Below are 14791 nucleotides of genomic sequence, written 5' to 3'. Positions count from 1 at the left end.
AACTCCAAATAAAAATGAGATAACTATTCTGGATGAAGAACACCAATAATAAGGAAAGGGGACAAAATCGAATTTAGATGACCTGCAATAAAAAGTTGAAATCTACAATTTTCACAAAAAAGAAAAAGAAAGAAATTGCACAGATATGGCAGCAACAAAGAAAGCTGCACGTATGTATAGTACAATATAAAGCATCCACCACTTTCAGCCTTTCTTCTTCCTCTTGACATTCGTTTTCTTTTTCGACTTTCTATACCCACCACTCTCCTGTGGACAAGAAAGAAAAAGTCACATCAAGGATATAGCATCAAGCATAACATCTTTTAAGGCAAACAATAAGAAAACAAAAAGAGGAGAGAACAGGAAATAAAGAAAAAACAAACAAACAAACAAACAGAAGATGTTCCTGAACTTGCCTTTCTGTAATGTCTGTAGGCCATTTGGCCTGTCAACTCCTGCCCGCTTCTGGAGACATAAACCTACAAATAGTTGAGGAATATGATCAGGAAAGCTTCAAGACATAATGAAGGGGGATAGAAGTGCTCAAAATATTGAGAAAGAAAATCACATACAGAGGATCAAAACCTAACGACTGGAGATTATCAAAAAAGTTAACAAGAGCAAGAGGAATACAATTGTGCAATTGTCCCGAGGATCCCAATCTAATTTGCATTCATTTATAAGTTTATGCCAAAGAAAAGTTGTAAGGCAAGGTTCGGTACTACTAATCTCACAGCTATTGGAATAGCAAGCACAGCACATTCTTCTCATAACGGCACAGAGATGGTCAAAGGTTCAGAAAAGTTTAGAACTAATCCTGATGGTTTTCTTATAGCTCCATTTCCTCTTATATTAAATTTCTAGCCAGCTCAATAAAGGGTTTGAGAAGTTCATTATTGATTTAAGATTTGAACATTGGCGGTACTTACCAACCGACCAAAGGGTATCTGAATCCTCAGAACTTTTACAAGACAATGAAATATAAAAAGCATCAAAATCAATCAACCACAGTTGGTCAATTACTACAAAAACCTAAGTTGTTTAAAAAAGTTCGTATTTCACAACACGAGAACTCAACATACCTTCCTCCCCTCAGGGGAAGTATACCAGTGACCAGCAGCTTGACCATTTGCATGGACACGTCTTTTCCCAGCATCCTTTGGAATAGAAGCACTGCGTTTTGGGTCTATCCAGACCTGTGAAGCAGGTAAGGCTTCTTTGACAATTGATTTCTTTGATTTGCTTCTTCCTCTTGTTGAATCTTTATTATTGTTTCTACAAGTTCCTCCCTTTTTAGAAGCTTCTCCATTAAATTGGCTCCTGAAATGGCAGCAAGCTCACATTAATAATGTAATTGACACTAAACATACAGACAAACATGTGAAGTAGATGAAATGTAAAGCAATTTACATGTAATTAATAACCGGTTCACTAGGCTGATGATTTTCCCTGTTGTTAATGATGCACAGAGGGGAAAAATTAGGTAAGCGAGAACGGACAAGTGACTGAATCCTTGAATCATCATGGCAGAAATAATTATAAGCTGGAGGAAGAGGGTCAGCTAAATTCCAGCTTTGTTCAAAGCCTGCAATGGTATTTGCATCCAGATGACAGCCCACACCACCATCTTTAGGTAGATTAGTTCCCAATTTCTTAGCTGAATTCGTATCTCGAAGGGACTGAAAATATTCTTCACAGACCTCATCCAGAACAGGTGTTGGGACGTGAAAACTTTTCTTTGGACAGAAATCTTTCCACAAATCCTCACTTTGATGCTTCTCTGCTGATGGATTTCTCTTCTTTTCACATGAATTAGGCTGGCGCTCCTTTGAGGATAAATCAGTTCCTGAGATCTTTCTGCTTACATCATTACGCGTAGAAGGCTCTTCAGAATCAGAGTCAATTAACTGAAACCTTCGGAGAGGGCTGATAGTTAAGTTCGGAAATATCAACCCATTGTTCCCTGTTCCTAAGCAAGAAGAGGATGGAGCATCTGAAGCCCTTTCCTTTTTCTTCTCCTTCAACTGTTTTGATGATTGAGTAGTTAAAGAAACCCCACAACCATGTAGCGGAATCTTTGAGCTACTACATACAGAATTGTACTCTGCTGATGGGTATGCATCTGCAATTGAAAGAACAAATTAGATATTTGAAAATGACATTTAGAATAGTAACTAGTTGGGCGTATATATTCTATAAGTCATGATGAAGTTGACAGAAAGATGTGATGCCAAGGCAGGCACTTGAAAGCACAATCAAAGGATATTAACTTAATCACACATATTCCATTCTATATAGTTATTGGTATTACTGCAAACTAATTCTTAAACATCCAAGGGTTAGACATGTCCATATAAGCTGACATTTGCAATATGACAATCCTCTTCACTAAATTACATTCCGCACAAATAATCAAGCTAAGCATCAACAAGATGCCTGATTAGCATGAACTGCATATAACTTGAACACTAAGGATCTATAGAAAATCATCTATGACATAAATATTGAAAGAGTATTCTCAAAAGAAATTGCAAGACATAAGAGAAACATAAGACACTCTTAAGTAAAAATAAAAATAAAAATCCGTAGCAGAATACTCTAATGTCCCAAACCCTTTTAAGCATCAGTTAACACATAGCTTTGTACACTTCACACGAATAAATACCAAATCATACACCACCAATTTTTTTTACATAAAACCCATTTCTCACATTTACCCTAATCATACATAATATGCACAGAACAAAAGAATTTCCAAAAAAGAAAAAAAAAAAAACACAGAAAAGCCAGCTAAAAACCTAAAAACCCATATCAAAATTGTTAAAAAGATAACTTTTTAATAACCTCTAATAAAATCTTCTTGCGAAGAAAACTCTTCAATCTCATCATCACCATTATCACAAAACACCTTCTCCTGCTCTCTCTTCTCCATTCTTGATTCTTCAACTGCGGGTCCTCTTCGGAGCCGCTTGAATACCCGAGGCGAACTGGGCCCGGTTTCTGGATCCGAATCCACAACCTCAAGCCCGAAATCATCATCATCTTCATAATCATCGTTCAAGAGGGTACTGGAGCTGGGACCTGGGCTGATGGCGGAGTGCTGTTGCGGCTGAGCGGGTAGTTCGGGTTCGGGTTCGAGGTCCAGACCGAGAGAGAAAGAAGGAGGTTCGATATCGGCCATTTTTCCGAGAGAGAAGGAGAATGAAATCGAAAGGGGAAACTTTTAAGGATTGATTGGCGCGCTAATTTGGTTCTGTGCATTATGTCATTTTCAAAATTAAACCCAATTTTCCCTCTTTTCTTGTAGGTGCTGTAATGTTAAATATTTATTTTTAAGGGTAATTTTTAGACTAAAATCATATTCTCTTTTTGTTCTTTTGGAAAATTAATGATTTAAAATTCAATATTTTTTAATGAAAAAATTATAATCATCGAATTCTTTTCCCTTTTTCTTTTTTGGAAAATTAATTATTTAATTTCGGTATTTGTTTTAATGAAAATATTATAATCAGGAAATTTTAGGTAAGATTTTGGAACCGTATAGTTTTATGAAGAACGTAATCTGATAAGCCACTTAAAAATAATTATAGTAAATTTGTTAGGCTTAATGAACACATGAGCAAACTTATTTCAGCCAAACCACATAATACAATATTATTCAAAACATAATTAAAAGTAATAAATATGCTATATAATCTGAATATTATATATTGATATAAAAAATAAAAATATATATCAAATATAAAATATATATATATATATATAATATTTTAATATTCATTAATCGTAGGCGGTAAATTAAATTTTTTTTTAAAATATGTTTCAGTTGATCACACTAAACTGCATTTCCATTTCATATAAATCTTTTAACGAATGCAGTTATTTAAATATCATATTTAATCTCTTCATATTTTTTACCGCTTTCGTAAAGAGAAAACTCAATATCCATATTACTATTTCTATATAAAAAAAGAACTATTTATTATTCTTAAGAATATATTAATATTTATTTACTAAAATTGATTAATATATATATATATATATATATATATAAAGAGACCATTGTCGTGCTGATTTAAAATATGATACGTGGTAAGCTGAATATAAAATTTTAACAAAAAATAAAAAAAGAAAATAAGAGAAAAAAAATGGTTTCCAGATTATTGTTTCTTTCAATAGAGAATAAATTGAATTATATCCATAATAAGTAAAAAGACATGATAAAATTTGAATTTCACTTATTATAAACTATTTTTTGTGTTAAGTTTTTTCAAATGAGAGAAATTTCCTTTATGATATAATTTGAGAATTTTCCTTATGTTATAATTTTTACTCCATTTCCCCTCCTTAGTCTTGACCTTACTTTTCTTCCATGGAAAGAATTAATTTCTCAGTTTTCACCTTATTTTTCTTCCAAACAAAGGGTCAATCCATCAGTTTAAACATAATTGCAGTTATGGAGGTGCTTGCTAATGTATATTTTGAAAATTTAAAACTGAAAATACAAAATTACAAGCCAAGTAATATAAAAATAATAACAATAACCATCTTAATTAATATTGCTTAATTATTATTTTTGTCTTTTTGTCCATTTTATTTTTACAAATCAAATAAACGATAAGTTATTTTTAGATTTCATAGAAAAAGTAACTATTCACCTCTTAATTAAACAAGTATACATATATATAATTAAAGGCTAACATGATGAGAAGAGTCATGTATTCTTATCATAAAGAGAACACTTGCATTTACATGATCATGAGTTGCACTAATTTGACAAAGAAGAACCCTAGTCTTTATAGTCTCTCTATACAGCCTCCATGCATGCATGCATGCAACAACATTCATTATCTTACATTAAGCCCACTTTAATTGCGATATAAATAAATAATTCTTTGATTTCTTTTTAGCCCATGTTTTTAATGTTTCTTTGAAGTCAGTTTAATTATGAAACAATCATTCCTTTTTATTCTTCAAGTTTTATATCTTTCTTTCATGGATAAATTATGATTACTTTTCAAAAAAATATTTATTATTTTTAATATACATCCAGAAGAATATGTTTAATTTTTTATTTTTGTTATATTATATATTAACTCCATTTTTTTATATAAAAAAGAATTCTCAGATCCTTTTGTTTGTTTAATATAATATAATATCCATCACGTGTTACTATTGTTAATTGTATAAGTTGTACCTTTTTGAATTCCTACACTAATACGGAACAAATTCCTTAATCATAATAAGAAGAACGGATTAATTATATGATTCAGAAAAAGAAAAAAAAAATAATTAAAAACTACAATATAAAACCATTAACTATTATCTTAATTCATCGATCTCTAATCTTGTACGGTACTAATTTGATGGTCGAAATAGACATTCTCTTTTTTATCTTGCAGGTTATGAGCCATTCAAAGCCTCAAATTAATTAAGTAGATAATTAATTAGATTCAAACTTTAAGTGCCCTAAATTTTAATTGTACAAAATTGGTTGAAGAAGTCAAATAATAGCCATACTTTTATATATTTTTTTCCCATATATATATATATATATATATTATATATCACTCTGTTGCCACTATATCAGAAGTGACTCGGCCCCTTTCCGGCCAGCCAACCATTTTGAAAACACACAGAGCAACTCAAGCAGCGGGCACTATTTAATTGATGTTTTTGATAGTCACCCTTGAATTGACCCACCACGACTCTCTCTTCTTTGTTAATTAATTAATTAATTAGATTTGTGAAATGTGGAAGATCGGTTCAGAAATTTGATCCATATTCTATGGGAATTAGTATCTGATATTGAATCCACTTTTTTTTTCTTCTAAAAGAAAAATATTTAGTGGTTGATTGACAATGACATATGCACATGATATGTTCAGCTAAATGGACATTGCACTTATTGCATAGTGCCTCATTGTTCAGTCTATTGGGCACTTTCAATGAAAATCAATCAAAGATTGCATTAACGAAAAAGAAGAACAAACAAAAATTCTTGAACTGGAATCAAGCATTAGTTTTCTATGCATATACACAATGAACAAGCCCTACAGACAGAGACGCTTTCTGGTTGATCTATACCGGACAAACCTATCTTACAAAATGACCATGAATTCGAACCATAGAGAACACTCTATATATAATGTACATTAACTGATTAAGCTAGATCTAACAAGAAAAAATGGAGCAGAGAAAGGCTATGTAATGGGTCATCACCATATTTATATATGTATCACTCCGGAATACTTTGTAGATTAGGCCTCCACGACCGTCGATGTGTCTCAAATGATGAGTCGCTAACCTTCACCAACTGTACCAAAACTTGTTCTATAGATAATTCGTTCATGTCAACCCTACCAAGCAACTCCTCTAGCTGTTTCTTTGTAATCTTGATCTTTAATTCTCTACATGATGATGTAGTAGCACCAGCAGCAGCAGCACTAGTTGGAGATATTGTTGTACCTTTGTTATCTCCTATAAGAAGCCCTTTCTCTTCTATGTTCGTAATATTTTCTTGCCTTACATGCCTTGTACTGCTAGAGAAGAGCTGGACCTCCGGTGCTGGTGATCCCCAGTCGTCACCGCCCCATTGCATGGAGGATTCTCGCCGTAGACAATTTCCCATGTTCTCTCTTTCTTTTTTCTTTCAAATCTTTTTCCTTCTTTGTTGAGTTTGGTTGGTGTAGGTATAATAATTGTGTAAAAAAAGCAAGGTTTTGGAGATAGAGAGGACGTGATGGGTATATATAAAGGAGGCGAGGTGCTTTCTTTTGGTGGAGAAAGAGTCAAACCTAATATTTTGCCACATAGGATAAGATTGTTGGATGATGTGGCATTATAGTTACTTTTATTGAAAATCAAACTTTATATGGCATGTGTTGCATTGTATTTTTATTGATATTTTTGACTACTGAATTCAAAATGAATAAGTAAAGTTTAAGAAATTTCGGTTTAATAATTAGTTAGTCATTATTTAAAATTTTTAATGAAATTTCAATCATTCAGTTTAGAATTAGTTACCTTGTTCTTATGGCTTAAATGTTTGGTCGGCTGCTAATGATTTAGACAGAGAGGCTCGGGTAAAAGATAGTACGAATCCGGCAGTTAGAGGGTGGAACAAAACCAATTGGTTCCTCTTTCTTAGCACAAGAGGCAGCCATTATTAAGCAAGGAAATACCAATAAGTGGTTTTGGTTTGGAAGATAGTTGAATTGGGCATTATTCTGATAATGGTTGGTTTTCTGTTTGTTCAGCTTACCAATTTTTTTTTCTTTTTTTGGATCTTCTATCCGGATTGGTTAATATACTAGTTCGGAGGTAAGGAGAGGGGGTTCAAGTGGGACTTCAGAATTTGATCATAATTGGAGTCGTCTTAATTTGGAGGCTCAAAATTCCTCCAAGAAATTAAACATTTCATGTGCAGTCCCTACCAAGACAGCCTTAAGACATCGAGGTGTAGTTCAAGAGAGCATGTGGTGAGGCAAAGGAAAGTTCAAGCCATGTTATCAAAGATTGTAGGATTTTCTCAGGAAACTTGGTTTGATTGTAGTGTTGGAAAATGGACAGGAGAAATATGAGGGAGTTAACGATGTTGCAGTGGTTGGTTCGAGTATCTGAGGGTACACTCGGATGAAGAAATTGTCGGGCTCTGGTGTGTGGTAGCGTGACCATTGTGGTAGGGAAAAATAGAGGGTTCAACAGATTACGATTTGTTGCAAGCAAACGGTGAGGCTGAAGGTTCTGTCGTGCAAGCTCAGCAGAAATGTCCGCATCCTCCTCAGAATATTATGAAGATGAACATCGATGCAGGCAAAAAGGGGAGACTCTAGCTGGGGGTTAGGAATGGTTCGCCACAACGAAGGACAGGTCTAATGTCGTGAGTGCAAAAGCTGAACCAATCTTGTGGAGTTTGACGTTGGTTCGTACAGCAGGTATCAAAAATTTATTGAAGCAGCATGCAGATGAGACAGTAATTAACTAAAGTTTCTAGTTCAGACTTTGGAGTCTTTCCGACACACTCTAAACTAATTTTAGATACGTAAAAAAAAAATCTTATTGTAGAAAGTGAGTAATCTCAGCTCTTCGACAATTCAGTCCAGTGAAACCAAATTCGGCTCAATTGTTCAAGATATCTAGATGTTAGACAAAGGATTTCCAGGAAGTGGAACAGTCTCACGCTAGACTTATAGGGAATAAAGTGGCTCATTTGTTTGCTTCTGTTGCTTTTTCTTTAGATGATTGTATTTTCTGTGACAATTTTCCCAGCTGTTTGTTCTAAGGCTTTGAGCTCTTAATGCAAGTTTTCTTCCTTTCAAAAACAAAATTAAATGAAAAGATTACGAACTCATGTTAAAGAATCTCAATCATCATCACTTATACAATCTAATAAAAGTTGGTTTTGCATGTATGGCTAAGCTCTTACCTCACCCTGGCGACAAAGCTTTTAATCTCTTGTTAACATAATTTTACTTGGGGTTAATTGCTCCGTTTAACGGGTTTCGTTACAGTTTTTAAATTTTGTAATAATATCATGTGGATAAATTTTAATGTAAGGATAATATAGTTTTTAGGATTACAAGATTCTGAATTTGAATTTAAATTAATATTAGTTAGATATATTTGAATGTCCTAATTTTTCCATTTGTTGTTTTTAAAAATTTATATTAATTGACTCTAAAATTAGTATAAATCTATAGAGATTCTTATATAGGCTTGATGTATATATCATAACTAATATGTTTGTAATACGTATGTACGAGTGTTTTATACTTTAGTATTGAATGATTAACACACATTTTATTATTTAAAACTAATAAATATATGTCAATCATTTATTGGTTTTGTCTATAGCTGGAGCAACGCACTAAGCCTGAATAAAGATTTTTCATAAATCTATGTACTCAAATAAATTTTTTATTAAATTTGGTATAAACTTGATTTGTATTTCCATCTATGCACCAAACTGATAGATGATTAACATAAATTTATTAATTTTAAATAATAGAATAGTTATCAATTATCTAATATCAAAATATAAAACAATCATATATATATATATATATATATATATATATATATATATATATATATATATATATATATATATACACACTGAGTTTACTATCTGCTGCGACTATGCACCAAATACATATACATAAGGAAAGAAGAAAATCAATCAAATGTAGGGCCTGCAGTTGATGAGAAAAGTCTTATTCTTATCATAGGCTGAGACCACTTGCATATACATAGGCATGCAAGTCAAATTAAACTCAGCATGCATAAGTTTGACCAAAAGAAAGAAAAGCCATTATTAGGTAAAGTCTATAGCCTCCATGCATGCAGTAATATTATATCTTAGATGAAAATTCCTTTGATTGCAAGAAAATCCTTGCATTGATCTTATTCCTTTGTCCAACTCTACATGCTTTTTGCTTTTGAAAAATTTTCTGACTTTTGTTTTTCTAGTGTCAAGTTTATCTATAAACTTTTCTAGCTCCATCCCTGTCTTCAGTGCTTTTACTGTCTGCATCCATGTTTGTTCTTCAAACTTAATAGCCTCCTGATTGAATCTTTCAAGATTCGAGGAGGAATATTGGTGAGAAATTTAAACATGGAAAGAATGAGGGTATTGATCTTGCTTTCAATTGTGACTCCTTAATATTCGCAGAGAAAATTCAGCATTGGACTGCATCGGCCTAACATCAGCATCGGATTCTGAAACTTGAGTCCTTAGATCTCGGCTTTTGTGTTGGTGGCTCTAACATTGGATTCTTGCAAGACTTGTTCAGCCAAAGATGGTCCATCTTCCCTGAATTTCTCGAGCTCCATAGTAGTCCAGATATCCTTCATTTTTCAAATTCTTTCCTAACTTCTTGTCTTATTTCCATTTTAAGGGTGTCTGGCACTGAGTTCTGAGAGCTTTTTAAGAAACGCTCCTGTCCTTCTAGGGGGACGGGTACTCAGAGACGGAAAGAAAAGATAGGAAATGAGATGGGCAAAGGAATTATTGGCAAACTTACAAAGTTACATGGAAATCTATTTCTTCGGGATTTGTTCGTTGTGGTGGCTATTCTGAATGACGTGTGAGTATCTTTTTAGGGTCCTTCTAGGGGACGGGAGTGTTTAAATTTGACATTAGTTCAGTATCAGAATGAATCAAAGAAAAATTCAATTCTGATAAGGACTTAAAAATACTCTTTTTAATAAATAAATAGCACTAAATGAGATACGTTGCTCCCAGGTAGCTTCTCTTTATGTAGGCAGAGAGTGTTTTATATTTCTATTTTCCTCACAGGAGTGAAACAGATTTGATTTTTGTTTATTATTTACTAAAGTTTCTCTAATGGAAATTGGTGCCTTTCATACACTTTTTCAAAAAAAAAAAAGTATATTTATTTATTTATTTTTGCGTATTCAAATGCATCACATTTATTATTGTTAATTTATTATTCACATTGATTAATTGGAACAGATTCCTTGATCTTAACACAATGCAGATTTTGGTATGTATACTAAACTATCATAATATTGAAATTTGGTATATATCACTATCATCTTTCTTTTATATATATATAGTTTAAGGGTATATCTCTATACATACATCAAACTAATAGATGATTAATACATATTTAATCTCAAAATATAAAACATTCATATATACGTATCACTCTTTTATTGATTGCGGTTTATATACTGAGACAGAAAAAAAATATTTAGCCATTTCTCAGACTTTCATTATAGTAAATACTAATGCATGCACATATGTTTAATGATAAAGTTAAGTTTGAGGTTCTATTTGAAGTCATAGTGTTAGATCAATTAAGTTTTGTACTTAACTAATTAGATTCAGACTTTAGCTGATGTAAATCTGAATTGTACAAAACTCTGAAGAAGTAAAATAGTAGTAACACTGTTTGTATTTTCCCGTATCCATATATATCACTTATGTTGCTGGAATTATACATCACAAGTGACTTGGGTTTGCCCTTTTAAGCTAGCCAACCATTTTGGAAACATACATAGCAACTCAAGCAGGCCCTATCTAATTAATGCAGATAGTGACCCTCTTATTGACTTAGCACGTACAACTCTGTCTTCTTTTGTTAATTTTGGTCTTAATTAATTGATTTGCGAAATGTACAAGAGTTGAATCAGTAATATGAGACCTTATTATAAGAGTTTGAAACCGTACAAATCAGTATCTGATCCAGCCATCCAGGCTTGGCTTTTCTTTTCTTTTCCTGATTTCATTTATGTCTTGTTTGGATGAATATTTTTTAAAATCTTATAACGTCTTGAAATTCTTAATTATTTTTTAGAAAAGAAAGTATCAATTTATAAATAAAGTTATTTTTTTTTACTTTATAAAAATTTTACTTTACATTGCATTAATTTTTTGCTAAGTGGTTGAATGAGAATGACATATGCAGACGACATGTTCAACTAAATGCCCATTGCACTTGTTGCATAGTGGCTCATCTTCAGTTCATTGGGCACTTTCAATGCATATCAATCCAAAATTGCATTTAAGGGAAAAAAAAAGAAAAAGGGTTCTTGAACTCTAAATCAAGAATTGGTTTTCCTATGTATATACACAATGAACAAGTCCTAAAGAGAGGCTTTCCAGCTCCATTTCTCTTGATCTAATACCGAACAAAACTATATGTTACAGAAGGTCGACCGTGAATTCGAACCATGACCCTCCTCTGATCTCGTAACACAAGACAGGGAGCCTAATATAGTACATTAATTAAGCTAATAGATCTCGCTAGAAAAGTTTGGAGCACAGAAACGCTATGTAATGGGTCATCACTCGGGAATACTTTGTAGATTAGGCCTCCATGAGCGTTGATGCGTCTCAAATGACGGGTCGCCGACCTTCATCAACTGGGCTAGAACTTGTTCAATAGATAATTCTTTCATGTCAACCCTACCAAGCAACTCCTCCAGCTGTTTCTTTGTGATCTTGATCTTTACTTCTGTACTTGTAACAGTAGCTGAAGATATTGTCGAACCTTTGTCTTCTCCTAGAAGAAGCCCTTTCTCCTCTTCTTGCCTTGTATTGCTAGAGAAGAACCGGTCATCCGGCAGCGGTGATCCCCAGTCGTCACCGCCCCATTGCATGGAGGATTCTCGCCGTAAGCAATTTCCCATTTGTTCTTGCTTCTCTGGTTTGGTTTGGTTGGCGTAGGTGTAAAGAGAGCAAGGAGGTTTTGGAGAGGGGAAGGTGGTGGGCATATATAAAGGAGGAGGAGGCAAGTTGCTTATTATTTTTATTTTTAATTTTATTTTGTAGGAGAAAGAGTCAAACCTAATACGTTGCCACGTAGGATAAGATTGTTGGGTGACATGGCATTGTAGTGAGTGTTGACCTCATCAGCAAAACTGAAATGTAGTTGCATGTGATGTGATGACTCTATCATCATTATTAATTAATTTATATAATATACTACTCTCTAGTCTATAAAAGTTGGTTTAGATATGTTTGGCTTGGCTGTGCATCCATGGCTAAGCTCTTACCCCAACTTGGCTACAAAATAACTTTTCAATCTCTTCTTGACATAAGTTTATTTCAAATTTATTAAAAAATTTATTTTATTTAAACAATATAAAAAAAATAAAAAATAATTTTAATGTTTTGAAATATATTAATAAATTTATATAAATTATATTTAAAAATCTTATCTATTTTATTAGAATTTAGTTCAGTTATAAATTTTACATAAATCATTGAATATGTAAAATTTAAAATAATAGTATATATAGTTACTAAATCTTATATTTAATTTTATTTTGGTCACAAAATTTTAATCTTTGTAGTTTTAATTATTTAATTTTAGTTTTAGTTGCAATTTAGTCATTTTACCAATAAAAGATTGACATATCATTTTTTTTATTTAATTATATTTTTCTTATTGATTATTCTTGCCACATGTCAATTTTTTATTTGTAAAATTACTAAATTGAAATAAAATTAAAATTGGATGACTGAAACGAAATAAATTAGAGTCTTATATTAAAATGAAACTGAGTGCAAAATTCAACAATCATTTGTATTATTATTCCATATAATTCTAACTTAACTTTCCCTTTATTCAAAGTATATAAATTTTAATTATAAATTTATTTTATAAATTTTATAGATTTCAACCAAACATTATGATTAATTGCTCCGTTAAATAAGTTTCTTTATTGTTTTTAAATTCTTTAAAATCTTATGTGAATAATTTTTTTCAAAAATCTTTTATAGGAACGAATAAGATCTTATTCAATTACTTTTTAGTATTTAAATATAGGTTGTGCATATCTATTTTATAGTCTTATGTTTAAATTTATATATTTAGTATTGAATTTAAAATTTAAAATTTAAAATATAAAAATATCAAACAACATATATTTAGATATAATTTAGATATTTATTAATTGATGTTAAAACTTAATATTATTTTTGATAATTTTAAAATAAAATATCATTTATAAATCTAACATTCAAGGTCTAAAAATAATATTTATCTATTTATATTAATTCTATTCATATTATGTAATCAAGTTATGAAATTTTTTATACAGATAAATTTTATTATATGATATTTATTCTTATCATATTTATCAGAGGCTTAATTAGTTATAATAAAAAATAAATTTTTAATATCTATTATAAAATAATAGTTCATTCAATATAATAAAAAAATACTTAAATCTAAATTCATTCCTTGCAACAATAACACTCTCATCACTTAACACTTATTATATCAATACGAATCAGTACATTGACTAATATATAATATATTTTAAAAAAAAAGACTAATTTTGAAAAATAATATCTAATATATGCTTATTAATAATTTATATAAATGTAACTAATAAAATATTGTCCTTGAATGACGTATGATTTTAGTGCATATCTACCTATGCCATGGAGCTCCAACTGCCGACAAAAGCCGCACAACTAGCTAGCCAGCCATCAAGCTGAGGCCGACCCAAATTTGGTGGGCTATCAAGTGTGAACACGGCAGTAAACGGAATCTTTGGCTTAAAAGGCAAGTGTGAACGCAAATTGGACAGAATTTTTGGATGTCACCCGTTATCCATTACTATATCTTCACGGGTGAAGTGCCTCCCATCATTGTTGATTATTGTCATAATCATAACCCTAATTATCATTACTCTTATCCATTAAGTTAAGATTCCCTTCACACCAAACTTACTTTTACTTTTTTTCTTTTCCTTTTTTCTCCAAATTAAAGCCCTAAAATATAATAATCATTTTTATTACTTAAATTTAAATGAATTATGAAATTTATTTAAACAGTTATATTTTTATCGTTCACAGTAAAAAAATAATAAGTATTTATTAAAAATGATAGATAATAAATGAATATAATCATGTTTTATTAAAACTAGGCCACGTTATGTACAAAAATAATATTTTTATATTATCACATTTTTATGTTAATATGAACATGTAAGATTCTCCGTAATTTTCAAAAATAAAAATATAAAGGTAAATAAAATTGTTACTTATTGTCATAGTTACACTATTTTATAATGATGAAAAATGAACATAAGGATTTAATCTATTAGTTTTGAATTTAATTTTTTATCTAAAATTAAGTTTTAAGTATAGAAAGCAATTATAAAAATTATTTAATAAATTAAATAACACTTACTATCTGCTTTGAGGCCATTTAAAAAATAAATTAATTTGGATTTTCACCAATTAGAAATGCCATTTAACAGTTCAATAACTAGGTCAACTTAACATAAACTAAGCCAAATATTTCTG

General features: G+C 31.1%; 3 protein-coding genes across 3 annotated transcripts; all 3 read right to left on the bottom strand.

The window, feature by feature from the left end:
* Positions 1 to 46: 46 nt before the first annotated feature.
* On the bottom strand, positions 47 to 3303 carry LOC8282893. The gene is made up of 5 exons (XM_015721648.3): positions 2845 to 3303; positions 1411 to 2122; positions 1083 to 1320; positions 417 to 479; positions 47 to 267 (listed from the first exon to the last, which is right to left on the bottom strand). The coding sequence occupies exons 1-5, from the start codon at positions 3179 to 3181 to the stop codon at positions 205 to 207; spliced, it is 1413 nt and encodes a 470-aa protein (XP_015577134.1). The 5' UTR covers positions 3182 to 3303; the 3' UTR covers positions 47 to 204.
* A 2641-nt stretch (positions 3304 to 5944) lies between these two features.
* Positions 5945 to 6718, bottom strand: LOC8282892. The gene has a single exon (XM_002522898.4). It carries the CDS (start codon positions 6629 to 6631, stop codon positions 6239 to 6241), a length of 393 nt encoding a protein of 130 aa, XP_002522944.1. The 5' UTR covers positions 6632 to 6718; the 3' UTR covers positions 5945 to 6238.
* A 4790-nt stretch (positions 6719 to 11508) lies between these two features.
* Positions 11509 to 12231, bottom strand: LOC8260822. The gene has a single exon (XM_002522896.3). It carries the CDS (start codon positions 12157 to 12159, stop codon positions 11815 to 11817), a length of 345 nt encoding a protein of 114 aa, XP_002522942.1. The 5' UTR covers positions 12160 to 12231; the 3' UTR covers positions 11509 to 11814.
* Positions 12232 to 14791: the final 2560 nt, after the last annotated feature.

This window comes from Ricinus communis, chromosome 9 (genome assembly GCF_019578655.1).
Source record: "Ricinus communis isolate WT05 ecotype wild-type chromosome 9, ASM1957865v1, whole genome shotgun sequence".
In the NCBI taxonomy this organism is placed as follows: Eukaryota; Viridiplantae; Streptophyta; class Magnoliopsida; order Malpighiales; family Euphorbiaceae; genus Ricinus; species Ricinus communis.
Note: the sequence above shows the minus strand (reverse complement) of the source record. Positions and strands in the feature narration are given on the sequence as shown.